This window comes from Eleginops maclovinus, chromosome 4, assembly GCF_036324505.1.
Source record: "Eleginops maclovinus isolate JMC-PN-2008 ecotype Puerto Natales chromosome 4, JC_Emac_rtc_rv5, whole genome shotgun sequence".
Lineage (NCBI taxonomy): Eukaryota > Metazoa > Chordata > Actinopteri > Perciformes > Eleginopidae > Eleginops > Eleginops maclovinus.
The window spans coordinates 24,019,540-24,046,689 of NC_086352.1; the positions used below are offsets into that span (position 1 = coordinate 24,019,540).

A 27,150-nucleotide genomic window follows, 5' to 3' on the forward strand; every position below is an offset into this window, starting at 1 on the left:
ATGTCTGATGTCTGCTTCGCATTTTGTGCTAAAGATGATGAATATCTTCTAATCAGCAAAAGAAGGCAAATCAAAATGACACGTCTGGATCGGAAACAAGGGGTGAACACATCAGATGGCAAATTGGTGCTAGGGGTGGAGGTGAAGCTTGGAGAGAATAAACAGAGCTTGCAGACGTTGTAATGACAATTTGCTCCATTTGGCAGTAGCCCGCAGCAAAGGTCTCCCATCTGTTTCTCATTGGAAAGGGAGTCAACGGTTTGGAGGGGGGGTGAAAAGGGAAACTCAAGAATAAGCGGGCCACAGCGACATCTTACGGCAGCAGCTGATAACACAGGGGACGGTGTCTGGATGGATGCATGTACAGAGTACAGTTCAAGTTAAAAATAGTCTGATAAACCAATTAAGTTGTGGTAGGTGAAAGCATTATACATTACGTTGCATTATGTTTCATCTTTGTGTGTTTTACTGTAAAAAATGCACTTAAGTGGACGTTAATTCAAGAGATTTTGATCTGCAGGTATTTAAAGAGGAAGTGGAAGTCAAACGTATCTTTGTGAGAAAGAGAGGCGTCAGATCTCCTAGCTTTTCTGAAAAACACACCGCAAAGAGATTAGAAATGCTGACAACATATTCCAGCAAACAGAGATGTTTGTCTTTGCCTCACAGCCTCTCCTTTGCTCATAACTCTCATGTTCACGGTCAATCCTTTTCTCCAGACAGAAAGCAGGAAACATCGTTCAACTTCACCTTCAGGCCGACATTAACCTCACAACTCATTCAAAAAGACAAATAATAACACAAATCTCAATGACAGAGATAGATTGTGTTTAAATGTGTAGACATGTTGATGAACAATATGTAGAGGATTTTGAATTTCATAAAGATTCAGACATGTGTTGTTTTCAGATGACATATCACAATGCCATAGATCACTGACAATATGTAATAATAGCTTAAGAGTTTAATATTTTAATTATCTCAGGACACAGGATACTCTGAACTGTGTCCTTGTTTTCACCTTTGAAAGAACATAGGAGTTGGCGGACAGTGACAAAAGATTTGTTTGCATATCAAGTGACGGTCGTTTGTGCTGGAAGATTAAACACTAAGGTCAATGTTGAACCTGTTAAAGCACTCGACAGAGAATGGCATTACAGTTGTTATTAATGTGTGTGTTTAAACTGGGTACACACTCTCATGTTTAGTGTGTGTGTGTGTGTGTGTGTGTGTGTGTGTGTGTGTGTGTGTGTGTGTGTGTGTGTGTGTGTGTGTGTGTGTGTGTGTGTGTGTGTGTGTGTGTGTGTGTGTGTGTGAGAGGGAGAGAGAAAGAGTGCGTGCATTGAGGGGGTGTGTGAGGCTTTTAGCAAGATCAACAGGTAAACAGGCTCAACAGTGTTTGGAGGATGTTATAGCTTTGCCTCACACACAGGCCCTGCATTTATCTTTCAAACTGTGAAATCAAGATATTAGGGGGAGTTTCCCAGGGAACATCCAAACATATCCCAGCTACTGTCACACAGGCTAAATATTAATGCGTCTGACATTAACTGCCTGCTGTCGCTCTATGTATATCTAGAGTTTTATTGGGATAAACAAGACATCTCTCTGCTGCATCAGATTTTTTAAACATTGCCAGTTTGACAATGTTTTAGAAGCTAGAAATAATGTACAACTATTAGACAGTAAACTTGATGTAATGCTGCCTTACTTACATCAGTAAATGCTCAGCTTTTTAAAATAATAATCCTGAAACAGGGTTTGATAACGATGTTTGAATCATTAGCAACAGAATAAAATGCTCATATTCTCTACAGTTTATGCTGATAACGCCTTAAGCATGATGTTAAGGGTTATAAAGGCAACTCAAAGTGCTCGATTAAACTTGGGGAACAACAAGAGGTTGCATTTCCTGTCGTTCTCACCTTTCTTTAAAAATAGTCCCTTTGGTTAAATCCCATCTCTGCTCAGTGCAACATTATTTACAATTGCTACACATTTGTTTTACTATCACAGTGCTAAAAACTGTGTTGATTTTCACTCAACGAGGTAAGGTAAGGCAATATATGGACAACTGAGGTGAGACCTGAAAATTAAATGGGAAACAAGGGAACCCAGTACAGCTTCTAACCACCATTGTTTACTCTGCACGCTCATGTTCACACATGTACACACACACAAATGGTTGCACAAACACTGTTTGTTGACTCGGGAGGAGACACAGGAGGTAGATGGAAAAAAGGGGGGTGGATTTGGAAAGGGCCTGACATATATTTTCTAAGACAATGGTGGCACAGAGTGTAATCTAGAACAACTAGAGTGTTAAATCAAAACACTGGCAATAACTATGGTTGGTCATATATACATATAAAAAGCCAAAGATGAAAGAAAAGCACCCTGGTCTAAATAACCCTTATCAGTACAAAAGACATAATAGAGCAGCAATCAGCCACAGCTACCTTATTCAACCTCATGTGAGACAAAGCTAAAACACAATACAGAATGATTAAGACGACAGGAAATGTTCAGGTCATAACTAGCCTTGCATCAAGGGGTGAATTGGTATGGGCATAATGCTACAGGTACCAGTGGGAAGAATAACACAATCTAGAAATGTTTTGCTTGGTTGCAAAGTAAACAGCAAATCAGGACCTCAAAGAGTACCAGACTGATGCATTTACTTAGAAGATATAGATGTTATATTGCAAATGCATAATGTAATTCAGTCAGTGAGTCAGTGGGTAAAATAGTCGTGATCTCAATATTGACCAAAATAATCATTATTATGATTGTTGCCATACATTAGTAGCCCTAACAGCCCATGGACAATGGTATGTCCCTAAAAAGTCATAACGTTTTCCCTTCTTCTTATATCACCGTTGTAGTTCAGTGCATTTAAAAGAGCATCACATAGGAACCTGGTAAATCTTCCTACCTTTTCTGCTGTCTTCAGTAGCATCCTCAGACGGTGGAGGAACAGGTGCCTCGGCCTCGAGAAAGCTTTTTCCAAACATTGCTCACTTTGCCTATAAGTAACAGACAACAATGGCATTTAAATATATAAAATGTTACTCTGGCCTCGGCACTGCACGTCACAAAGTTTACCACCATTACTGTCTTAAAGGCTAGTTAAGAATGTTACTTTGCTACATGTCATTAATATCTGTCAACATGTCCTTTACTCGCACTGCAAAACATTAAGCTAATTAGCCGTCACAGACCAACACAAATCAGCAAGCCTATTGACATTCAATTATTTGACATTACCTATTCCTAAAAGGATTAATTTCACATTAACAAGCTCACCTTTTTTCTGAAAGTAATGTGTCATTTGAATGCCTCTCTGTACTTATTCAATTCCATCCTAACGTAACATTTTTTAAATATCTAACTAGACTTCAAATAAAAATGCCATGATCTTAATCAAACGTCAAACTACAGCCGGTGCAGACGAAACCATTTGCCCGTGAGGAGGGGGGTTCATATGGATCGGGAACCACCACATTTAGAGGCCCCAGTGTCGCAAACCTTCTCTTGCTAAACAAACAAACAAATTATGTTTGACTGTCGGGCTCACAAGTAAATGACTGGATCTTGAGTGTGCACCAAATTGAAAAAATAATACAAAGCAACATGGCAAGCAAAACCAACCCTGTCAAAATATCATCTTAATACTGTTATTTTCAAGAGAACCGCATGAAAAAAAAAATATGACCTTTAACGCAAAGCAGGAGAAAATATTTTGGTGCACAAGGCACAAAGATCTGTGTCCTTATAAATAGTTAGCTAGATGTTGTTATTCTAGCTTGTGTGACGTCAAGTCTGCATGTCCCAAAAATGTAATACAAACCCAGTTTGATCTTGTTCCTCATTACACAGAACATACTTAACCTTTCACACCACATCCTTAACCAAACAGCATGCTTGTTTTTCCACTTTTTACTTCAACACGTCTTTGTATGTGTGCACAACCCTACAAAACACACCATACACTGTGTATACACATCACACTTGTGTCACATCGTAAAAGCCTCAAACATCAAATACAGTGTTTTGTAATCTCTCACTTTCACATTCAGCAGTACACAAAAAGGTGACCAGTCTAATACAATGTACCAAAGCAAACACACAGCCTTGGATAAGGAGGCCTGTTTAAGCAGCCATTAGCGAGTGTTTGAGTTAAAGAAGCCATTTAGTAAAGCAGTGCTGTCATGTGGTATTTGCTCCTACACTGCTTAAAGGCTGGCTACTTAAACAGAGGGGGAAGGAAGGGTCAATATTTTCACAGGCAAGCCTAGAGACACAAGGATTGATGAGATTGGCTGATAGCTGTTTCCCACATTTTTACCACTTCCAACTGGTGCTCACATTGATATGGCCACGAGACAGGAGGGACATCATGTGGTCAGCAAATATCAACACAGAATGAAATAACAAGTAATATTTGGCAATTTAAGGTGACAGCTAAAGCATTAGCCTTTAGGAGTTTTAACACTGTTATTTTAAAAGCTCTGTAAGCATACTGGGAAACAAGTGTCAATAGGTCTATTTATTAAATACTTTTCTATAGCTTTATAATGTGTAAAACTACATAGCTGTCATCAGGAGATGTAAGATAAAGGAATGAATTACTTTATAACATGTCAGGAAAAAATGCCGTTGCAAACAACATGGCACTATTGGTATACTTGTTTACGAATTACAGACACAGTTAGGAAATGTATACAGACATTGTACACTGTCGTCATTACACATTTAATAAATATGTATTCTTACCAATTAATGTAAAACATACTTGGCCAGGAGAGTGCATTCTTATTTTTAACACGTTCAATTACTTTACATAAAATATACAGCATCCTCACCAATGTGTAACCAAATATAAAATCTCAGTATTGCTGTAAAACCTTGTATAATCTCCCATATAGAAAAGCCCTTTAATACCTGAATAAGACCCTAGTATTGCAAGATGTTCATGTTTGAAAAAATATAACCAAACATTTCAAACAAGAACACATGAGGTTATTATTCAAAATCTGAGGTGAGCAAACAATCTCCATGCTCAGTAGGCTCCAAATGGAAAAAGATAATTATGCTCACATTTGATCAACCTGTTGCAGTAACCCAATTGACTTCCATAGTCAATTTGCACATTGCCCATTAGCATGCACACTTTTCAACTTCATTTGTTGTGAAGCGGAAATTTCAGAAAATTCAATCTTTGGGAAACATTAATGACAGCCGATCATCCAGGCAGAAGAGCAGTTCAGTGACCCGTCATCCTGGCTGTCCACGCATTCACTGTGAAATGATACCAATGAGGCAGCAGGGCATTCTGGGTAGCACCAAGCGGTCTACCTCTTATAATACATCCATGGTTTACAGTCAGTGGCAGCCAGTATGCAGCATTACACCTCCACACCGTCAAACTCATTGCCTTAATGGGTCATTTCAGGTCTGGAAAGTAAATCATTTTAAATTAAATACATTTTTTAAAGGTCTTTCAACAATTATGTAAGTTCTACCTGAAGGTATTTAGTTCCACCTGCTGTTCACATTGTAAATTACACATTTTCTGTCCCCTCTACTGAAGAAACACAAGTGTGCTAAGATATACAACCCCTGAACAAATTAAGGTTTCAAGGTTTCAAGGTTTTATTTGTCATATGCACAGCAGATACAGCGTATATGTTGGCAATGAAAATCTTATGTCCGATGCTCCTCCAACAACTCAACATACATGGTGCAAATAAGATAAATAAAAATGCAAAAAGAGAGAAGAATATTTACAATATTAACAATAAAGATTTGAGGATGTGAAATATATACATATGTGGAATACATTGAAAGTATTTAAATACTTTACTCTGTGGAATGAGGAGGTATGGACAGATGCATATATTATGTATAGCAGATGTATATGGCAGATATGTATGATATATAAATATGTGTAATTAAGAGACTAATTCAGAATTATCCTTTTTTCTGGTTTATTTAAAAGGTATGTCTTTGAGTTAAAAGATGTTTTATTGTATTCTAAAAACTACTAAGCATGTTTCTCTGTGTTGGAATTCAACAGACACTGGAATTTACTATCTGTATATTTCTTATTTCAATTTTTTTGGTATGCTTCATATTGAATTGTATTTTGCTGCAGTAACAAAAAATAATCCCAATTGGGATAAATAAAGTATTTCTGATTGTGATTCTGAATAGCTGCTATACATGTAGAGATAAAGATTTAAGAAGAGAGTGGTTTCTTAATTGTTTCCGGAGCTGTAAAAAATTCCTGCTCCGGAAAAAAATACTTTTATTTCTAACAAATGTCAGACTGAAGTGTCCTCTTATGAATATAAATGAAGTGAAGCACACAGGCATAAATGAACCTTTGTGACATTAAAACATAACCAAAGCAACCCAGAAAGGAGGATAAAATAATTGAGTCTGTTCTACAGTATAATGGTTTTTATTGTTCAGAATTAGCACACGTCAGACAGAATATGATAAACTGCTCCCAGAAGCAGATATCAATCTGTCTTTCATACCTTTCTACCCAACACTGACAGCCTCAAAGCATTAGAAACATCTTCGTGGAATTTTACACAACCAGAGAGTTAAGGTTCACAGGATTTTAGCAGAGGTGAGAGAAAAAATAAACAGAGCTCCGGGTGTGTGTTTCTATCCGGTTGTGTAGTGAGTAGTAGACATTTCTCACACGTTGACGGGCCAAAAACTTTGCACAAACAGGAATAACATGTCAACCTGTCAGCAATGCAAACTGTGTGCTTAGCCCTAAAGTGAGCCTTTGACTTTAGGCTGAGTGGGTCACTGTGGCTTTCACCGAAAGTCAGAGGAAATGTGTTTGACCTCTAGCTTGTGGAGTTTACACTCTCTAAACACAAGTTGTTGACAGTGACTCCCCTTGCCCTTAAGATGAAGAAAGTGGTATCATTTGAAGCACATCATGAAAATAATTAAATACTTTATGCTCTCAAATATCCTTAGAATTTGGATATGCAATTTCAATTTAGTCCCCGTCAAACAGACAATAACAACAAACAAAAACAAATAGCATTTATTTAGTTTGACTTTTTTTTCTTTCTAATGTTGTCGTTTTTGGATTAAAAAAAAAACTCACCCTGACGACATTTAGTGTTTGAATACATTTTATTCTTGCAAGAATTTAGTTTCAGCAGAAGTAAAATGTCTCATAATACTTATTTACAGTTATTCCGAGATTGATTTCAGCAAAAGTTACTAAACACCTCTATATTTACAGGTCTACACATTGTAATTTAAAGAAAAAAAACTCTGTTCTATACTTGTTTTGCTATCGGCGATATGATCAGTGCAAAATCCTATAAAGGAAGAACCCTTGCAATAAAGGTAAAAGTAAAAACTAAAATCCTTATTCTAAAACTGCAATAATCTAGTCTTTGGTAGAGCTACAAAAGCAGTGAAGGATTACGTTATGACATATTGAATTTATCAGCAAATACTCAGAGCCATATCATGTGTCCATATCTTTAAGAAGTAATAACTCCGCATTCAAAAAAAGCAAACTAAATGTACATAGCACCCTAAAAATGTTTACTAAAATCAGTCATAATAAAAAAAACTTGGTAACTCAAAAAGATGCACAGTTGGAGGTTCATTCTCTGCTCCGACAGTCAGGCAAAAGTGTTTTCAAGAAGAGAAAAGTTTCTTCATATTTACAGCAACTCAAGGCTTCCTGCGTCTGGAAAAAAAAGGAAAATGATAAGAGCACAAACCTTAATAACCTTCATTCTAAACCCAATGCAACAGTTGGAATCTTATATAACAGAAGAAGAAGAATCGGAGGATGAAACCCTCTTTATTGTCACATACATGCACACAGCAGAGCACACACAGTGAAATTTGAAAATTGAATTTTGAAATACTGTGCATTTAACCCATCCTAGTACTAGGAGCAGAGGGCAGCTATTGTGCAGCGCCCGGGGAGCAACTTGCTCAAGGGCAACACAGCAGGGCCCAGGAGGTGAACTGGGACCTCTCCAAGTAGCAGTCCACCTTATATTTCAAGTCTGTTCAGGGACTTGAACCGGCGACCCTACGATTCCCAGTCCAAGCCCCTACTGACTGAGCCACTGCTGGACACTACATGGTTAACAGTCTATTGGCACAAACACACATTTATTAGCTTACTTTTGATACCCAACGTTTGAACTTGTGCTGGGCACTGGAGCCTGGTGGGAGGGGAAAAGATGAAGGGTTGAAAAAAAGTGCACAGACATCAAATTATCCAATTTATATGAAATCAGGAAATCTCTTTGAGATATAGTTAGCTACAGACTCTAATCATTGATACCCGAGTAGAATAATCTTATAAACAGATTCAATAAATAGTTTAACAGCAATATCATATTGATGTCTTGAGTGTTGTATGTTTGTGTTCAAATAAGAGCTTACCCTGTTCTCTATGTCCTCCATATGAGCTGCCTGTTCTCCAGAGCCTGAGCGCCTCTTGCGACTAAAACAAAACATTTGAGAATGATTGGCCAAACTTGAACTGTCTGTTAGAAATGACTCACAATAGACGAACTCTTAGGAGGAGGAGCCTAAGCCTACGAAAATAAGTGTCTGTCTTTTTTCAGGAACTGTATCTTTAAGTGTGAAACAACACATACATCACCAGAATGTTTATCCTATTGATTTACAGAAATATCTAAACCTGTAGTACTTGGGCAAATACTGTACCTTGATGCTGTTGCGCACTCTTGTTTTAGTGTCTCAATGTCAGTGAACTGCACAGCCTGTCCACCTCCTCTGGTCTTAAAAACATTGCCCTGAGGAAATTGAAAGAAAAGAAAACTCACACAAAAGAAACCTTTATTTACAGTTACCAGAAAAACATGTAGCTGTGTCCCAGTAGTACAAAAACAGGATCAAAATTTGAAATCAAACAGAAGGTGATTAAATCAAAGTCATGCACAATGTAAAATAACCTGTCAAAGTCTCAAATTAAGTAATCATGTCATTTTACCTTGATCAATTTGGTCTCGATCTCCCCGTCTGAGGCAAGCTCTTGATGTCTAAGCACATACTTTTGGCATTTAGACAGAGCTTTCTCGTTGGGGGTCGACACCTTGATTGCATTGGGTATGATTGGCTGCATGACAGTGTCTAGGTCCAAATTAGAAGCAGGTTTGTGGTCTACCCATTTCTCCCCACCCGCAGAGTGTGAGCGCCTGTGCGTGGGATGAACTGGAGGGGCCGTCTGGTGATCCCAGAGTGAGAAAGACAAACCAGGAAGTTATTCACATGTGACACCAGGGACCATTACGGGGGGGTTAGTGGTGAATGCTGAGCACGAAAGGGTGTTAGACAAGTGTTGAAAATAAATGTACTACTGAAAGGCCGAAAGGGACAGGTGCTTGTCCTACTAGAAAATTCTCCATAATATTTTTCTTTTAGGGCGATAAGTATTTCAAATGACATCCCAAACAATCAATATTCTGGCCTTCCAGTAATACCAATTTTCATAAAGTAACTAAAACACACTGCAATGAAAACAGCCCTGTAGAGTGGAGAGGGATAAATAGAAATGCAAAGCAGCGCATGAGAAGTGTGGTGGTGGATCTACATGCAAACAGAACATACGCGTGAATTGCAGGTTTAAGATGTATTATAAATCCCAAGGGGGGGGGTCTCGTTTTTAATTGGCATCTGATACACTATAATATAAGCAGGTCAATAAGGAGCTCCGCTGTTATTTTGGAAGCCCCCTTGTGGATGGATCATTGGATTTCCAAATGCTGCTAATTACATTAATGAATAATATTATAATAAAAAAAATAATATAAATATTTCAATGATTATTTTAATTGCAGATTTTTTAGCAGCAATTAAGAAGACTATACCTAGGCTAGTTATAGTTAACTAATCAAAAGTTAATTTAAGGCCTGATCCCGATCTGACCAAAGGGCCAAAACAGTGCATGTTTTAATGAGTTGGTTTGGTCCACATTTGTTTAGTAATAACATTACTAAAAGTGTGGTTTATTTGGACATGTGGTAAACCAAAATCCAATATTATGTCTTGTCTTTGAGAAAACTGAAACTCTTTAAATGTGAAGCGCCACATCAAATCATCTACACCGGCTAACCAAGCATGTGCATTGCAGTTGTACGTAAAAGGGTCCAACTTTTCATAAATCCCCCGTTAACAAACAAACAGCTTTAAGGCATCAATCTTTTATAATTTGCAATACTATATTGTTTTCCAAACACAGCTTTCTTGCATAAACTTGTGTTTTTGAGCTCATTTTAGTGGAGGTCAGTTTTTGTCCTTTAAGTGGCGCTACTGACGTGTAGAAAAGACAGTACAAGGGAAAAGCCACTCTAGAGAGCAACAAGCAGCAGAACTACAAACAAACTACTACTACTGAGGCTCCCAATGCAAGTCAAGATGATTCACAAGCACGACGGGTCAGTCTGTCTTAAAGTCGGGTGGGAGGAACACCAGCCTTCACTGATGCAGCACTCCCACTTGATGATTTCTAAACAAGCAGACAACTACTGATAACACTACAAGAGCAATTCTACAACAAAGCAAGCCTTAAACTACAAGCTGAGCCTCTAGGCTCTAACACACACACTAACCCTGGTGCCTGCCTCTAGGTCGAGCCCATAGACGGTCGGAGCGGGGGCCTCAGTGTCTGCGGCCAAGCGCTGGCCCCTCCTGCGACCCACGCTGCTGGCGCCGTGGTATGGGCCGGGGGTCCGGCTCCTGTACTGGGGAGTTCCATGATGCCTAGCTTTGCTGCTTGAGTCTACAGGGAATTTGTGCTCCCAATCTGAGACGCAGGAGGCTACTGAAGGATAGACTGAGGAGGTTGAGGCGGAGGAGGAGGAGAAGGTGGTGGTGGTGGAGCAAGAGGAGGAGGTGGGGTAAGGGTCCTGAGCTGCCCTAACATTAGCTCTATTTTGGTGGGACGGAGTTTGGTTGTAGTCCTGAAAAGTGATGAGGGAATGGGGCCAAGCATTGTGGATGTTAGGGGCTCGAGATAAGCACAAACAACAACAACAACAACAACAGGGTGACAGAAGAAGCGTGTACAGTAGACATCTTGTTTAGATTATCACATTAATAATTAGTGGCATGCAAATTTTCCACATTAAATTAAGTTTCAAAGGAGAATGATGACGTGGAGTAAATGACTCACCTGAAGGGGTGATGGCGAGGCAGACCTCTTGTGATCTCTCTCCCTTGAGGGCCGCTCAGGCTTCTCTGGGCGCTCCGAGGGGAACCCGCTGCCGCAGCCACTACTGCTCTCCGTCACTATCGCCTTCAGCTGCTTCAACTTTTCATCCTTCACCCACAACTTGTTCTGCATCTCCAGCTGCTTGGCGTTCACTCGCCTCTCCTAATTAGAAGAAGACATCAGGAACAGTTGAAGAATTATCAAATCATCTAATCACTTACGACAAAATAACCTAGAGAAATTATTACTGTTTCAGTAATGAAAGGATTTCATTTTGACCAAACACTTAGTTCAGGCACTTCAGTTTAAGGTGCAAACATACAATAAAGTGAGGATAAATCATCCACTGTTTTTGGGACTTATTATTTTTCAAGCATACTTTTATAAAAATCCGTCAGCTTGTTTTGTTTTACATTCAGTTGTAAAAACCAAAACATACGTATGGTATTGTTTTGCGGAAAGATATCAGGATCAGTGGCCTGCAAGTAAGAAATGTATCTACTGTTTTAAGTCTGCATATTTAAAAAGATATAATCCATCTGTATTTGCATTCCTTATTTGGCAAAAGGTATTATAATTGCCCACTGTTAAGACTGGCTTAGGTGAATATTGTAAATTGGTATGCGACAGTCCCTTAAACTTTGGCCAGTAATTACTTTACTCCCTCTACATTCCGTTTAACCATCAATCCATTTTTTGGTGTGGCGTCTACGACTTGTTTGACAGTATGCCATTCTGGGCTGCAGATACACATAAAGTGGACAGCCTGGCATAAACATATATATAAAGCCGATTAAAGCACATTACACAGTACAGTCAATGCAATGCTCAATACTCCAGCCTTAAGAGTAGGCTTCCTTTCAATAAGTCCACTTACACACTCCTTCTCCCACTTGAGTTTGGTGTCGGTCACCATGCCCTGCATGCGCTGCTCCATGCGCTTCTTCTCCGTCAGCTCTCTGTGTAGACGCTGCTCCCGCGTCTCCAGCTCCTGCTGAAGTGAGCGCTTGTCCTGCTCATACATGTTTGTTGTCTTCTGCAGGATATCGATCTGAAGAGGAGTAAAACAAATAAGTTCTTAAAAATCCTTACCTTTATAAGCACGTTTAAAATGATGCAAACCACATGTATAAAGAAGGTAGAGAATTAGATTGTTTTTTAAGTTAGGACACACCTTGTATTCCAGTGTTTTGGATTTCTTCTCCAATCGTTCCATCTCCGACTTCTGACTGCTGATGACTTTTTCTTTCTCGCTCAGCTTGCTACGTTGGTCATGGAGGAACGTCTCCTTTGAATTGATCTGACTGTCAAACTGCTGAAGCATGGACTTCAGGGTACTGGCTGTGGTAGAAAAACATTAATGCAAACAGTTTAACATTTTTTTTTAAAACAAGTGATCTTTAAATATTCACTCACTGACCAGAAAACCCCTGCATCACTGCTGCCTAAACTCGGAAATAAAGTTGTTTCTGTATAAACCAGACCCATTATTTGTGGGGTAGAGAATGGGCCTGTACCAGTTTTGTTGAACTGCTCGGTCATCATCTGACGGACACGATGTCTCCTCTCCAGGACCTCCATCAGGCGGGGCAACGTCTGATCATCGGCCGGATCCACCAGCTCACAGCGAGGCAAGGTTGGAAGGCTTTCAATGAGCTGATCCAGCAGAGCTGCGTCATCGACTGTGTGAATAACAACAAGTCATGGAAAGCTTTGTGTTGTATTAGTTATATATTTACATTTCTCAAAGTGCATATATATCATGCAAGTGTAAAGAATTAAATGAGGACAGTGTATCTACAGTATAAGAGATCTGAGGGGGATTTACCTGCATTACCGGGAGCGCCTCTCTCATCCATGCGAGGTGACAGCTCATCTTTGTAGACCCGGTTTCTGTGTCTGCGTCCTGCAGCGAGGGCGCAGATTGGCCGGTCAACGGGCCGTGCCACCTCCACTTCCTGGGTCATTTCAGCAAAGCGCATCACCAGCTGCAGCACACACAATATAAATCTATTAGGAAAAATACTTCAAAATGTCCTTAAAGCACCTAGCCGCACCACAAATTAAATGTTCATGTTTCAGAAGTTTCAAAGGTAATCTTTGAGATCATCGGTACATATTTGTTCTGAGAAAGCGAGTGAGAATAAAGAGAATTAGAAATCTGACAGATATTTACATTAAAGCCATTCTGCAACACAAACAGTGTCTCACCATAGTTTCGTCATAGTCATCAGCCTTTGGGTTCACACACACAATCATCCTCACTTTTCCTTCACCATCAAAGTAGTTTTTAAACAGATGAGTAACTTTAGAGTCCCTGTATGGCACCATCTGGAAGAAATAAAGGCTCAGTGAAACTGCATCTGTTGCAAAGTGACCAACATTATACATTTAGAAGAATATTACTATAAATAAAGATAAAACGGTTAAATGACAGTATATAATAATTAACAAACACCAACCTTATTAGTTCCACACATCTGATTTTCCCGTAGGACTTCCATACACGTGCGCAGGGTCATCAAAGACTGGTTAATATTACCTGTGAATGAGACATTACTAGAGATGTGTCTGGCCAAACATTAATTTAAGACTCAAATCTGCAGATACACACAACATGCCTCTGGCTGACTTGAGACACAGGCCCATAGTTAAGAAATAAACAGACCTGCTTCTCTGAGACGGCTTCCCTCTGCTCTGGTTCTGCTGGTCCGCTCACTGCCTGCCAGGTCCACCAAACACAGCTGGCTCACATTCACCTGGTGTTTATCCTGTAATGTAAAAACGTGCGGTCTGCATCACCTAATAGCGCCTGGATAGTGCTCTTATTTGGTCTGCTTTTTGTCACAGCCTGATTTGCTTAAATTAAAACCAGAAAGGATCAATTGGCTTTAAATAAATAATAATCATGGGGGAAAAAAACATAAAACTCCCTTTCTACAAAAAAAAAAAGGAATGTAATATTGGAGCTGCAGCACACCTGTAGTATGTGATCCCCGTCAGCATCAAGTGGAGCTTGGGCCAGCTTTACTGTGAACACACTGTGGGAGCGACTGGATTCCCGGTTGAGTTCAGTGTTGGCTATCCTCCTCTTCTTTTGTCCTGAGACACAGAAGAGCATCATTGATAGTGTAATTTATTAACACACAATAATTTCTAGAGGAAGTTCACAGATTGAATCCTGTCTGCTTGGTGTGTAAACCTATCATGAGTTTCTGATTATGGGCATTGAACTGTCTAAACTGGCCTTCAGCATATCAGCAGTCAGTGCTGCTTAAACAAAGAAAAGTCCGGGCTGCCTCATTATATGCAATACAGACATTAAGTAAAACTCTTTCATAATCAGTGTGTTAACATTTGAAGTTTTCATTATGAGAAGATACAAAAATTATGAATAAAAAAAGAGTTTGAACTTAGTTTGCATTCAAAATTGGCCTGCGTGTCTGGGTACCCTCATCCAATAAATACATAAAATAAAGTATATAAAAGAAACAAGTAAATATGACTACTCACCCTTCCAAAAGACTTCGAAAGCCTCTTCTGTGGATTTGACCTCCACCTCTGTGCAGCCAGCCACATACATGTTGTGGTTCTGGTCTTCACGGAGAATCTTGGATTGAGGTGCTCTGAAACATGTTAATAAAAATAATCAACGTACTGTAACATTATGATGTTTCCTTTTAGTTAGACAAGCACCGAAATCTAAAATGAAAAAACAACATGAAGTTAGTGCTAATAACGTACAAATAAAAGACAATCTCGGGGGTCAAATTCAGGGGTAAACAGAGGTTCATGCACACAAGCCGGGAGCCATTCAGGGATGTTTTCAGTTCTCACACTAAGAGCAACAGCAGGGAGTCCTAGAGAAAATTACAAAAAGCTATTTACAGGGATTTGGATTAATAGGGTGGAAATGCACCAATGACCTATGGGTAAGCAGCTACAGCCAAGTTACAGCTATAAATAAGCATGGTACTGGGTAATGTACTTTCACCAGCCACATACATGAAGTCACTGTTCCGTACAGGAGTGCCTCCAGCGAGCCACCTGACAAAAACAGGATTTTTTAAAAGTGCATCTTGTCAACAACAAAGGGATTCAAATATTAGCTTATTCAGCACATACATGGAGCACAGTCAACATGTCTATGATACACAAACATATTGGTGCACTACTACTAGAAACACATCTTTAGATCACATTAGAAGTGTGTCTGTGTGGGTTTAGTTGATGAGAGTGACAAACAACAAAAACACAAATGACTTTCTAAGAAATAACTGTTGTCCTTTGAAAAAGCTCACACCAATAGGAAATGCTGCCTCTTACTTTGGTCTGATTGGGTCAAACGGAGCATCTTCGAGGAGATCATAGATATAGTTGTTGTAGATCTCGATGTAGGACACAAAAACGCTGTAACAGCAGTCTTCATCCACATTCTCAGATTTATACGCCTCTTCTGACTTGATCATATCAGCCAACTCTGGGTCAGCCTTCTGCCTGAAATAAACCAAAAGAATAGCAGAGTACATTACATTTATATTCACTTAAATCAAATTTCAGGTTTTTTTAAACCATAAATAGTATAAAGAAGTAAAAATAAAGTCACTAATAGCTACCTGGAGGATGGTGTTTTGGGAATAGTTTGCTGACTTTCTCGTTTCTGTCTCTCCAGGAGAGCATCTACTTGACCCTGGATTTCCATCCCATTTTTGTCATCTGGTTTAAACACCTGATGAAGATTTTTGAGAAATCCATATAAATGTCCCAACCTTCTCCAAAAATGTAAACCTTTTTTAGAGACCGACTACATAAAACATTAATGGAGGAAGTCTTACAAATCTTTTGGCCTGAAAGGGGCCGATGCTGTTGAAGAGCATGTCTAGAGAGCGGGGGAGGAGCCCGCCTTCCCCAGGTGAGCCGGTCATGGTGAAGGTCTTACCACTTCCAGTGACACCATACGTAAACAGCAGACCTATGCAAGTGGAATATTACCATCACATGATCCCTTTTCACACAGACAATTAGGACTGATTTGGAAGAAAAACTCAAATTCAAATAATATGAAATGTCATTCAATTAAAACTTGTGTGTGATGAGTATTCCATCCAAATTGTACTTTAATTAAATTACCATCTTGTTTTCTGCATATTTTCCTTTTTCGCACAAAGTGGATGAAAAGTAATTGAATGGAATCATGCTTTAATTAACTTACCATTTTTACAATGAATAAGGTCCTCTATCAGAGGCTTGGCAACATCCTCAAACAATTCCATTTGAGTGGTATTAATACCAAATACTTTTTTAAAGGAGTACTGTGTCTGAAGGATGAAAAACAAAAACAAAGTACATGTTAAAGGCATTCAACACATAATGGAGAACATTGCTTTACAACACAAATATGTTAAAAGTGTTGGTGTCAAGAAAGTCTCAGGTCTTTACTTATAAAGCCTTACTAAACTACAATTGTGGATTTGTTCAGTACCGCTGTATGCTTTCCCTTTACTGAAAAATAATCATATCATATTGTAAAACCATTAGGATGATTTCTCAAGCTAGCTATTTTAGATGATAACTTCCGATTGAGATGTGAGGAGGCACCAAAAGAGAGTAAATATGGTATTTTTGCTTTAAATGCTCAGGTGACTCGCACACTCACCTCTTTGTATTCCCCATTGCGGTTGGCTTTAAGGCCATCAGGAGCATGTAGCTGAATAGTGGAGCTGCTGATCATCTCAACACAGCATTCCACATCTTCTGCTCCGAGTGGACGTATACGGCAGTATACCTGCAAAGATGGAAGAACAGATTCAGTTTACTCTGACGAAGCCATCACAACTGTAAGATCTACACTCCATAAACCTCATACAATATGGTCATTTTTTTATGCTTCTCATAAGAGCTTAAATACGGACACAAGCAGTCCTCTGTTACTTTAATGTGACATTGTTTTAGTTTCAGGAATATCAAAAGTAAGCAGTGTTCACCTACCCCAACAGGATCTTTATCCACGTTGGCTGCCTTTTTATGGCCTGGCCTCCGAGGAGTCTTCCCTTTGCTGCAAGTGATACAGAAATATAGAATCAAGGTCAAACACAAAAACATATACGCTAAATTTCATAATAATACTAACATACATTAAAGACTTATTAAACACTTAAAAAACTTTCCACAGAGCCGGGAACACACTATGGTCTTACATAGACTGTTTTCATTTCATCTGAGAAGTACTCAGATCTTGTAACTAAGTAAAAGTAGAAGCACCAGAGTGTAGGAATACAGGTTACAAAATGCATTCAAAAGGTTACTAAAGTAAAAGTACAAAAGTATTTACATCAAAATATACTTAAACTACCAAAAGTAAAAGTACTCATTATGCAGATTGGTCCCTTTCAGAATATTAGATGATATGTTTAGATTACAATTATTGATGCATTAAAGTGTTTATCAAAGCTGGTAAAGGTACAGCTAGAATGTACTCCAGGTTTAACTAAATTCTGATTTAAGTGTCGATTATATTTCACATTATTGGGCAATAGCAAAATAACTAAAGCTATTAAATAAATGTAATGGATTAAAGTATATACCTCTGAATTGCAGTGGGGTAAAAGTACAAAGAAGCAAACCATCAAAATACTCAAGTAAAGTACTCTACATTGTAGTAAGTACAGTATTTGGTTACGTTACAACGCTGCTAAACTTCTTATCGATAACGCTGCCTAGCCACGTTAGCTCAGGTGTCGCTTGCTAATGACAACTCAAAGGTGACGTTAAAAAAATAAAATAAAATAAAAACATTGACTTAACATTTGCCACTTAACCTTTAAGATAACCAAAACTGGATTACGTGTTTGACTTTTTTATAGAGTTACAACATAAACTGGTGTAATATTTTCAGTAATCTCATTCACCGATATTGACCAGTTGGCAACAGTGACTAACGTCAGTAGGCTAGACAGAGGGCTAACGTTATGCTAACATGAGAAGCTAACACTCTCTTACTACAGAACTAGCGATAGCAGAATAGCTAATGTATCTCGCTCATTTTAACAACACAGTGCTTAGTTGTGCATTGTTTGCCAGTTATGAAGGTCAATATAAATATAAAAACACGGTGATACTCACTTTGGTCTCTGCATTGTTTGTGTTGTTGTATTCCACGCCACTGGAAACAGAGCGCCTCTTCTCGATTTGAAATTCCCCCTGTGAAGCGTTTTCATGAGTGTCATATATTTTAACCAATCACAGAGCAGACATGGCGGTCAGTAGCGGAAGTCCCGCTCCTAACATCTTGCCCCGTGTTACTTGGCTGAATCACATTTCAAACAATAAAATACAAGTTGGAAAGAATTATAATTTTGAGAAAACATATTGAAATAATGTCATATTACCTGATTACCTTTCAAAATCTCAAAAAAATAAAAACATCTGAAGTGAAACATTGCGTACCTAGATATTGTAACATTTTTATAGAGCATGTTATAGCAATGTTAAATATGTTTTATTTAAAATCATGCTATAATCATTTATTTGAGGATATATCTGACAATTATGTATACCCAATTGACTTCCTTGACAGTTTCTTAAAAAACAAAAAAAGTGAAAGGCATTTTTGGTTAAAAGTTTATTTGAAAAATAATAATAAATAATATTGCACATAAATACTTTTCAGTTTTGCATCATTAAGGCACAATGTGGCACGTCTCAAAATTCTACCGGGACAGAAACAGCAATCATGTGAGGGAAATAAACTACTCTGAATTTACTCTGTATTAGCTACATATCATGTATTACAGTCATTTAAATCTAACTTCATTTTGTTGCATCTTTGTAGCCATTCTCTTCCCTTGTCAAAACTGTCTCTTATTTCTGTTCATGTTGTATGCGAGTGATGTGCATACTATCAAATACATGTATTCACAAGCACTTCAATACCACACTGCAATTTAAAATTGACAGTGATGTTACCATTTTTTATTCTACATAGATTGTGTTCCTTGCACCTGGCCGTCACTTCAAACTCCACATGAGTGGAAATCAGAGTATTGAGCATCAAATAGCTTATGAACAAATACAGCAGTGCCTCATAATGTAGCTAACATGCTACATTTGTATTTTGTAACAGTTCATTTCCAGTTTGTGCAAGTGATGGTCTCACTTTAAGATTACTGACACATGCAGTCATCACAGTGATCTCTTTAGCACCAACACCACTGGAACTTTAATGCAGATCAGCTCCTCTTTGCTCAGAAATGCTCTTTAAAATGTTTTGATATCCCCACAATGCACTCTTTTTGACATGCCTGGATGTGCCGTGACGCACGGGCAATCCTTAACAGCTTAGAGGTTCACCAGTAGAGGCAACGCTTAGCTGAGTTCTTCTTTGGACCAGTATAATATTGCTTTTCTTTAGAGACTGGAGGAGTGAGGAGAGGTAGACTGAAGAGGATAATGATAGTCAGATTCACCACCAGACAAAGCAGCCCTGCACACACTGAGTTGTAAAAGGTGATGGGTATGGAGTTTTCAAGGAGCCAGGGGTGCCTTGTCATCATGTCCTGTTCAATGGCCTTCATCTGGAAGTGTGTGCCGAGGATACCGCACACATGAAAGAGTTGATGGCTGTGACCTGCAGAGGGAGCAGTCGAGTTGTCTTTAAAACAGCATACTGACATGAAAACTGAAAAACAGTAGCAGCCCATTCAAGCCCTCAGTAGTTCTCAGTTTAGGAAATGAACCTTCGGTATCATTTTCAATGTTGTTGAAGAATGCTGCAGGTTTAGAACATAATGCTTTGTATAAACATATTGATATAATCGTTCAGTCATTTTTTTACTGTTTCAAGGTTTCTTCACATTTTTCCTAATTGGTTTTGAGAACTTCTTGTTAATAATGAGGATCTAATTTTAGTGCTGCGGGGAATAGCAGACATATGTGGTAATTCTCTGTAGGCTTTTGTCACACTGGGAAAATAAACAAATGCTGATGACATGAATGGCTTCTGGTTATACCTATGTAGTCAAAGCTGCCAGGTGCCAGGCGCTCAGGTAAATGTGTGGCGAACAGAAAGCCTGTGAGGAAAGCCAAGGCGATGTGGTTGCAGTGGAGGATGTTTGTATCATTGTCTGTACAGCCCTCTCCTACACACAGAAACACCTGTAAATAACAAACACACAGAAAAAATTACAGTGCTATCTCCATTATATCCATTTTTATCACCTTCACGATTCTTAACGAGGCATGCACTCCTTTAAAATGTTGCTGTTAGTTCTCTCTCCCATGAAATGTAGGACTTAGTAGACCTCAGGCTGATCAGATTAAATAAGAAATGTATGTAGACATATTGAACAATAAAACTGTGCCTCTTGTCTCAATTATGGAACATTGAAATTTCACCTTTTCACTGTAAGACTGGATTCATATCATATTCATATCATAACATGTTCATTTCCAATGTGCATTTAAAAAAGGCAAAAGTGCTGCAAAATGTTCAGATTATATAAATGTATCAGAAATAACCATTGCCATGGGCCTTAACACACTATAATGTATATGAAAGTGTAAGCATTGAGCACTAGAGCCAATGATCTACCCTAAAAACTGTAGAATTGTTTTAACTCCTTAATGTTTAGCGGAAATAAAATAATAATAATAATAATTTGAATTTATATAGCACCTTTCTAGGTACCCAACGCCGCTTTCCATTTTGTGAGGACAGACAGAAAACAAATAAACAAACAAAAAACTAGAGCAAATATAAGAACAGAAAAATAGACTATAGGGATGGAGGAGGTCTGATAGGTACTGTGTAGCGAGACCATGGAGAGACTTGTAGATGAGGAGGAGGGTTTTGAAAGTGATCTGGGACTTGATCGGGAGCCAGTGAAGGTGGATAAGGGTGGGGGTGATGTGCTGCCATGGTTTGGTGCGGGTGAGAACTCTATTCTATAATTCCAGTTAAAGATGTATCATTTCGGTCAATATATATTGACTTTTGTCTGAGACACAAATCCTTTCAGGTATGTCTTTTGTAAAGACACGTGTGAAGTAAATATGTGGACATACCCTGTAGAACAGAGGAATGTTGTCAAACAGGTAGGGGTAGGAGAAGGCAACAACTCGGAGGTATTTGCTGAACTTCGGACTCTGGGACACAGTAAATCTGAAAAAAGGAAGAACTTTTTCTTAATTACAAGAAACAATGCTAATATAAATTTCTCATGGTTAAACTGTGCAACAGCTGTAGAGGAACCTATGTGGAAACTTCTAGCGCAAGCCTCACCAGAGGTAATACCATAATTATAAAATACTTTTTGATTTAATCCATGTGGATACAGTGTCTTGTCATCCTTTACCAGCATAGCATACTTCCCTGCTGAAGACAGTGTACCTGAGCTGGAAATGTCATGATAAGGAAAACAGTTCAGAAATATATTATTTACTTTTAAATCAAAGAAGTTGAAATATATTAATTACTTAATAAATACATTTGTGCTGTATTCAATATGATGAACATGGTTTTTGAGGAGAGGGACATGCTTAACAGAACTCTTAGAATTAATTTTAAAAATCACATGCCAGTATTGTATAATACCACACTTCAACACATTAGCCATCTTTGGTTTCCTGAGATTAACAGTCATTAAAAAACATGTTCTGCCACGCTAACCGGCTCAGCTGAAACTACAATACAGTTGGAGGTAATCAGTTTAGGGTTTGTCTCTACAGTCTTGGGATACACCCTTTGTAATAGAGAGAAACTCAGTTCTTGAAAGTCAACAATGTCTGTTGGATAAAGTTTGTCCTTAGATAATCCCACATGATAAATCAACATGCTCAATCAACCTACAATAAGTTGGAATAGTGAAACTATAAGAGGAGCAGAATTTTTCCAAATGCATTGTCTTTATCTCTTTATGATGCCATGATGATATTGCAGAAATGGTAAGCCAAGCCTTAGCAGCAGGGAGAGATAAGTGAAAGAGCAATACATTTAGCTATACTGAGAAAACAGTCATTCAGAACATGAACAGATAACAGCGCTAACAATGTGACAGGAGAGAGGGGAAGCAGTGTTGTATTCATACAGAATGGGTTCCGAAACTATTTGTCTCCAGTGAGAAAGGTCCAACAAAGGTTATATTTCCCAATTTCCCGGTATCATTTGTTAATAAAATTATTATTTATCCTAATGAAAACCATTCACCCCGTCTTGCTTTATCTGGTAACCAAGGTAATAAGGTAGGATTTATCTCACACATGAGTCCCCAAATATCTGAGACCAGTTACAAAATATGCCTTAGACCAGGACAAAGGTGAAAAGCAAAATACAAAAATTGGTACAATTGACCAACTTTTCATTTCATTGTCAAAGTGTTTTATGTTTACTCCATTGCAATTATTTATACCTTTAGGTGCACATTACTTGGCAGATTCAGATTATTAATGCAATATTCCGTAAAATGTAAGTATTTCTACACTGTACTACTGCTATTTTTACTTAAATGGACCGTGTATAGAATTTGGCAGGATGTAGCGTGGCATTTAAAGGTTGCACACAATTGAATACCCCCCACTCACCCCTTCCTTTACAAGACTTCAGTAATGAGCTGCCAGGAATTACCTTTCAGACAAACAAATCCTAAACTCTGTGACTTAAAATTGGACATAACTGATGTTAGCTTTTTTGTCAGGAAAATGCTTGCTCATTATCATGTTACTCTTTGTTTCCGATAGAAAACATTAAGCTTCATTGTTCTCTGTATAAAGTAACTGATCTCAACATACCTGGAGTAGCAGGCCAGGCCCGTGCACACCACAGTGTTGAGCATAGCCATGGGGACGTACCACTGGTGGAAGAAGCTGTTCACCCACTTGTCCGGGAAAACATAAGCTGAGTAGCTGATTGCAGACCCTGCAGCAGGACACAGCAGCAGAAAGCAATTGTAAACTTGCATTGTGCTTTTAAGCGGAACTCCATTAAAGGAACTCCATGCAATTATTCCCATCAGTTTGAGTCAAGGTAACAACATGTGGACTTACCCAGACTGTAGAAACTGAGGGCACCGTAATCGAAGAAGAAACAGATGTGGTATGCCCGCTCCGACATGCTGCTGAAGGTGTGAGCACAGCTTGACGCCAGCGGATAAATGCAGCAGGAGAGCAGGAAGACGACCAGAGGCCAGGTGAAGGAGTCCTGCCATGCTGTGTGCATCAGCACCACAGTCCCTGTTTTCCATAGGAAATACCTGCAGGGAGAAACAAATAACATTGAGATGACTATATTGGGTGGTGCATATCTGAGATTTTGTGTGTGTCTTTTTCACAATTCTGTAATGATTAATCAATTTGATTTAGAGCATTATCATCTTATCACACGTCAAGCATTTGGCAGCAATCCTAATAAGAAAAGGACAAACAAATGAATGACTAAACATAGAGCAGACTGATATAAAAAAAAAAACCACTCAAACAAAACCAAGTGAATGTTATCAGGGGGTATAGTTTGCCTTGTGTGGCTGTTTCCACACGTCTCATTAACAAATCACTGTTATTTGTGCTTTACCCCGTCACTGAGCAGTTAACTAATTGAGACAACTCATATGAAAGCCTCGAGCTCAGATCTGCTCATTAGCGGCTTGCCTGTAGGTACACCAAGCCCCAAGACACAAACACCCATGTGACCTCAGCATATGCTCAACAACCCTACACACTACACACACACACACACACACACACACACACACACACACACACACGCCCACGCACCCACACACCAACGCACGCCCGCCCGCCCGCACCCACCCACCCACACACACACACACACACACACACACACACACACACACACACACTCACACTTTCTCCCTCAACCATACAGTCAAAGCAACTAATCTCAGCAGGAGGATGTTCGGCATGGCTCATGGGAGCAGTAACCTCAGTAGTACATGGGGAAACTTACTCTACGTAAACACACAGACATGCACAATGAAATAATTGCATACGTTAAATAATGTATTTTACGTTTAATCTTGTCAAAAAGAGAGGAGATAGTAAGCAATGGAGCTCCATTTAGAATGGACTAACTGTGTCAAGATTTGGAGTCGACAAATAAATATTAATCCTCATTCTTGCACTTAATAGCTTCAGCCTCTTTCCTTATTCTTCCTTCGGCTTTTCAGCTTCCCTGTCTCCACCTGAAGGGGTTGCATCTTAGTTAAAAATTAAGAAGCTGAGAAAACAACTGCAAGACACAGTCTTCTTCAGTTTACGAAATTTTAGAAGCAGGCAATGTGTAACCTTAGATTAAAATGTAACCTAACGTCATTACATAAAGCTAACTGTTCTGTAAAATGAAAGTTGATCATACAAGTGTCACAAAGATTGTTATACCTATAGCATAGAACTAAAGCTGTGAACTAAAGGAAATGTGCTATAACTCTATGTGTAATAATATTTATTTTGAGTGTTAATAGTAACTTGATATGCCATTTATTTCTATTCATTGAGATCACTTCTGTTGAGTGACATGCATACATCTTTTGAGTGCTCTTGAATCTTGTTTTATTAGTGTGTGTGACAATGTGGAATATTGAATGTACCTTTTCAGGAGCTGCACAGAAAATGTATTTTTTCACTTACAATAAAGTCAGTCCTTTCTTTTGCCAATATACATTTCGGAACGCCATGGTAACTTTCCTTAAACTAGTTAAAACAACGCTTTCTGGAGATGTATAATTTGATGGAGGGGATATTCCCAGCAGAAAACGTAAATCAAATTATGAATTGATTAAAGAATAAATGAACTGTATGAATGCAGCTGTACTATGAGAGTCTGTTTGCACAAACAGTAGAAAACACTGCAGGAGGTCTGTTGCACATCCCAAATGGTTGCTGGGATGTATGATCTCAAACAAATTGTCTTCATGTGTAATCTGTCTCCTTTTACATGGAGCTGTTGCTACGATATCCAAGGGGTTTATTACTGAAGTATGTAAAGTCTGCTGCTCTCCCGTCCTCGTTTTAATTACTTGAAGAGTTCGTTTATGTAAAAAAATTCACTGGAATGTATTCACTGACAGACACAATGAATGCCAAGCAGACAGATATTGTAGCTCTGGATATGAGCTGTAAAAATTAATGGTAGTCTTCAAATGGTAATGTACCAGAACTGAACTATAGAACCACACAATGAAATTCTGCAATACTCTCTGACCTACAGGCTCTACAAGCTGATCAAGAGTCCTTTCATCACATAGCAGGACAAAGAAACTCTCCCAGCTGAAATTTAAAATCACAAAATATTGTAAAAGATACTTTAACTTACAACTCTGCTGTAGGGAGTAGACTTTTCGGGATAACACTTTTCGTCTGAATAAATAAAGATTGCTCTTGGTTAATGAGTGGTGACCTCTTACACAAATTAAGCCATATGCCTCCAAAACAGTTGAAAAGGAAAACAGCTGTTCACGCCCTCAGGTGTGTCACATGTGACTCTCAAACAAAAGTGGCAAACACATGTTTATAAGACCTATAAGTTTGATGCATTGCAGCAAGGAAAGAACATTTATCAGCTGTACCAGGTGGGAAGGAAGTGTGTCCAGATGTTGAGCGTCTCATTGGTCAGCTGGAAGAGGCTCAAGATGCAGTCAGTGGCTGAGCTGTGGGGATGTCGGTATCCAGAGATGATGCCGTCCTCATGGAAAAGCTTAAGAGAGAAAACCTTGAGTTTAGTTCGCAGCAAGTTTGACACTTTTGTGAAAACATATATTTCTCCTACTCTGGAAACAGAAGACATCTCTTAATAAATAAGAGTTGCAAGTTTGGGAGCAGGGTTTGGGATCCCCCAATATACAATACAAATGACAGATCATAACACGATCGAAGGTATAGAAATAAAATAAATAAATATTCTTTATTTATAAATCAAAAGTATATTTTTTCTTATAAAATGCTGGGAATTGAACCCTTTTATGCTTAAAGAAATCTGTGAAGGAGAAATCACGGTCTAGACTTTGGTGACAAGCCATGGATTTGTTTCACCTAGGGTTAATGGGTTGAAAGAGTGAACACTGATTTAATAATACTTATTTAGCTTATTTTAGCTAATGTTACACTTTAACCTGCACTCACAGGTAAAACTGAGTAATCAATACGTTTTTTCAAAAAGTGAAATCATAAAAAAGTTGTAAATAAAGGTATTTTTTTAAGTCTATCTAACCAACCTTAACCTCGACTGAATCCACCTCAGTTTGACTGTGTTAACGTGAAAATGCCATAAATGTTCATTAAAGATAACATAAAGAGGAACTTACTTTGGGCACTTGATTGATGGTGAAGACTCGCGGTAATTTGATGAGGCTGAGCATGATTATTGCTGCTGTTGCTGTCAGAGAGGAGAGCAGTAGTGAGGCCAGTGTAGGCGCTTGTCTCCGTCTTTAAAGGTGTGTGTTGCCATGCTGCCCTCCCTTTTCAAACCCAGCGAGAATATCCAGTATACCTGTGCCACTCCTCCTCCTCCTCCTGCTGCCTCTCTGGAGGTAAAGGGTATGTGCACACAGGTGAAGGCTCTCACACACACACACACACACACACACACACACACACACACACACACACACACACACACACACACACACACACACACACACACACACACACACACACACACACACACACACACACACACACACACACACACCAACACTACTCATTGGCCAAAAGACCATTCTGTAAGGAGAAGACAAGTTTTAGGAATGTTGTTTCAAAGACAAAGCTCTCCTCAATGTCATTGCATGATCCTCACACAAAGAGATGACAGGGAATCCAGTTAGACGGGGTGGATAAAAAAAGATATTAGAGCTGTGATTTTGCATTATTGTTTGGCAACTGGTGCTAGTAGTTAGTAC

The 27,150-nt window shown here is 38.8% G+C and overlaps 2 protein-coding genes across 5 annotated transcripts; both read right to left on the reverse strand.

Annotated features, from left to right (window-relative positions):
- Positions 1 to 7,060: 7,060 nt before the first annotated feature.
- On the reverse strand, positions 7,061 to 18,440 carry LOC134863857 (kinesin-like protein KIF23). Of its 4 annotated transcripts, XM_063882601.1 has the most exons (23): positions 18,368 to 18,440; positions 17,234 to 17,300; positions 16,902 to 17,030; positions 16,458 to 16,563; positions 16,081 to 16,217; positions 15,862 to 15,974; positions 15,572 to 15,742; positions 14,759 to 14,871; positions 14,226 to 14,347; positions 13,914 to 14,016; positions 13,708 to 13,787; positions 13,457 to 13,576; positions 13,074 to 13,233; positions 12,763 to 12,927; positions 12,420 to 12,586; positions 12,123 to 12,296; positions 11,207 to 11,407; positions 10,644 to 10,994; positions 9,026 to 9,259; positions 8,740 to 8,828; positions 8,452 to 8,512; positions 8,188 to 8,228; positions 7,061 to 7,738 (listed from the first exon to the last, which is right to left on the reverse strand). In XM_063882601.1, exons 1-23 carry the CDS (start codon positions 18,379 to 18,381, stop codon positions 7,723 to 7,725), a joined length of 2,934 nt encoding a protein of 977 aa, XP_063738671.1. In that variant the 5' UTR covers positions 18,382 to 18,440; the 3' UTR covers positions 7,061 to 7,722. The 4 variants fall into 4 exon arrangements, with proteins under 4 accessions (XP_063738671.1, XP_063738673.1, XP_063738672.1 ...); XM_063882603.1 differs by lacking the exon at positions 10,644 to 10,994; XM_063882602.1 differs by lacking the exon at positions 9,026 to 9,259.
- A 427-nt stretch (positions 18,441 to 18,867) lies between these two features.
- Positions 18,868 to 26,730, reverse strand: paqr5b (progestin and adipoQ receptor family member Vb). The gene is made up of 7 exons (XM_063880491.1): positions 26,557 to 26,730; positions 25,822 to 25,949; positions 23,285 to 23,490; positions 23,030 to 23,156; positions 21,308 to 21,404; positions 20,254 to 20,398; positions 18,868 to 19,871 (listed from the first exon to the last, which is right to left on the reverse strand). The coding sequence occupies exons 1-7, from the start codon at positions 26,608 to 26,610 to the stop codon at positions 19,591 to 19,593; spliced, it is 1,038 nt and encodes a 345-aa protein (XP_063736561.1). The 5' UTR covers positions 26,611 to 26,730; the 3' UTR covers positions 18,868 to 19,590.
- Between the last annotated feature and the right edge of the window lie 420 nt (positions 26,731 to 27,150).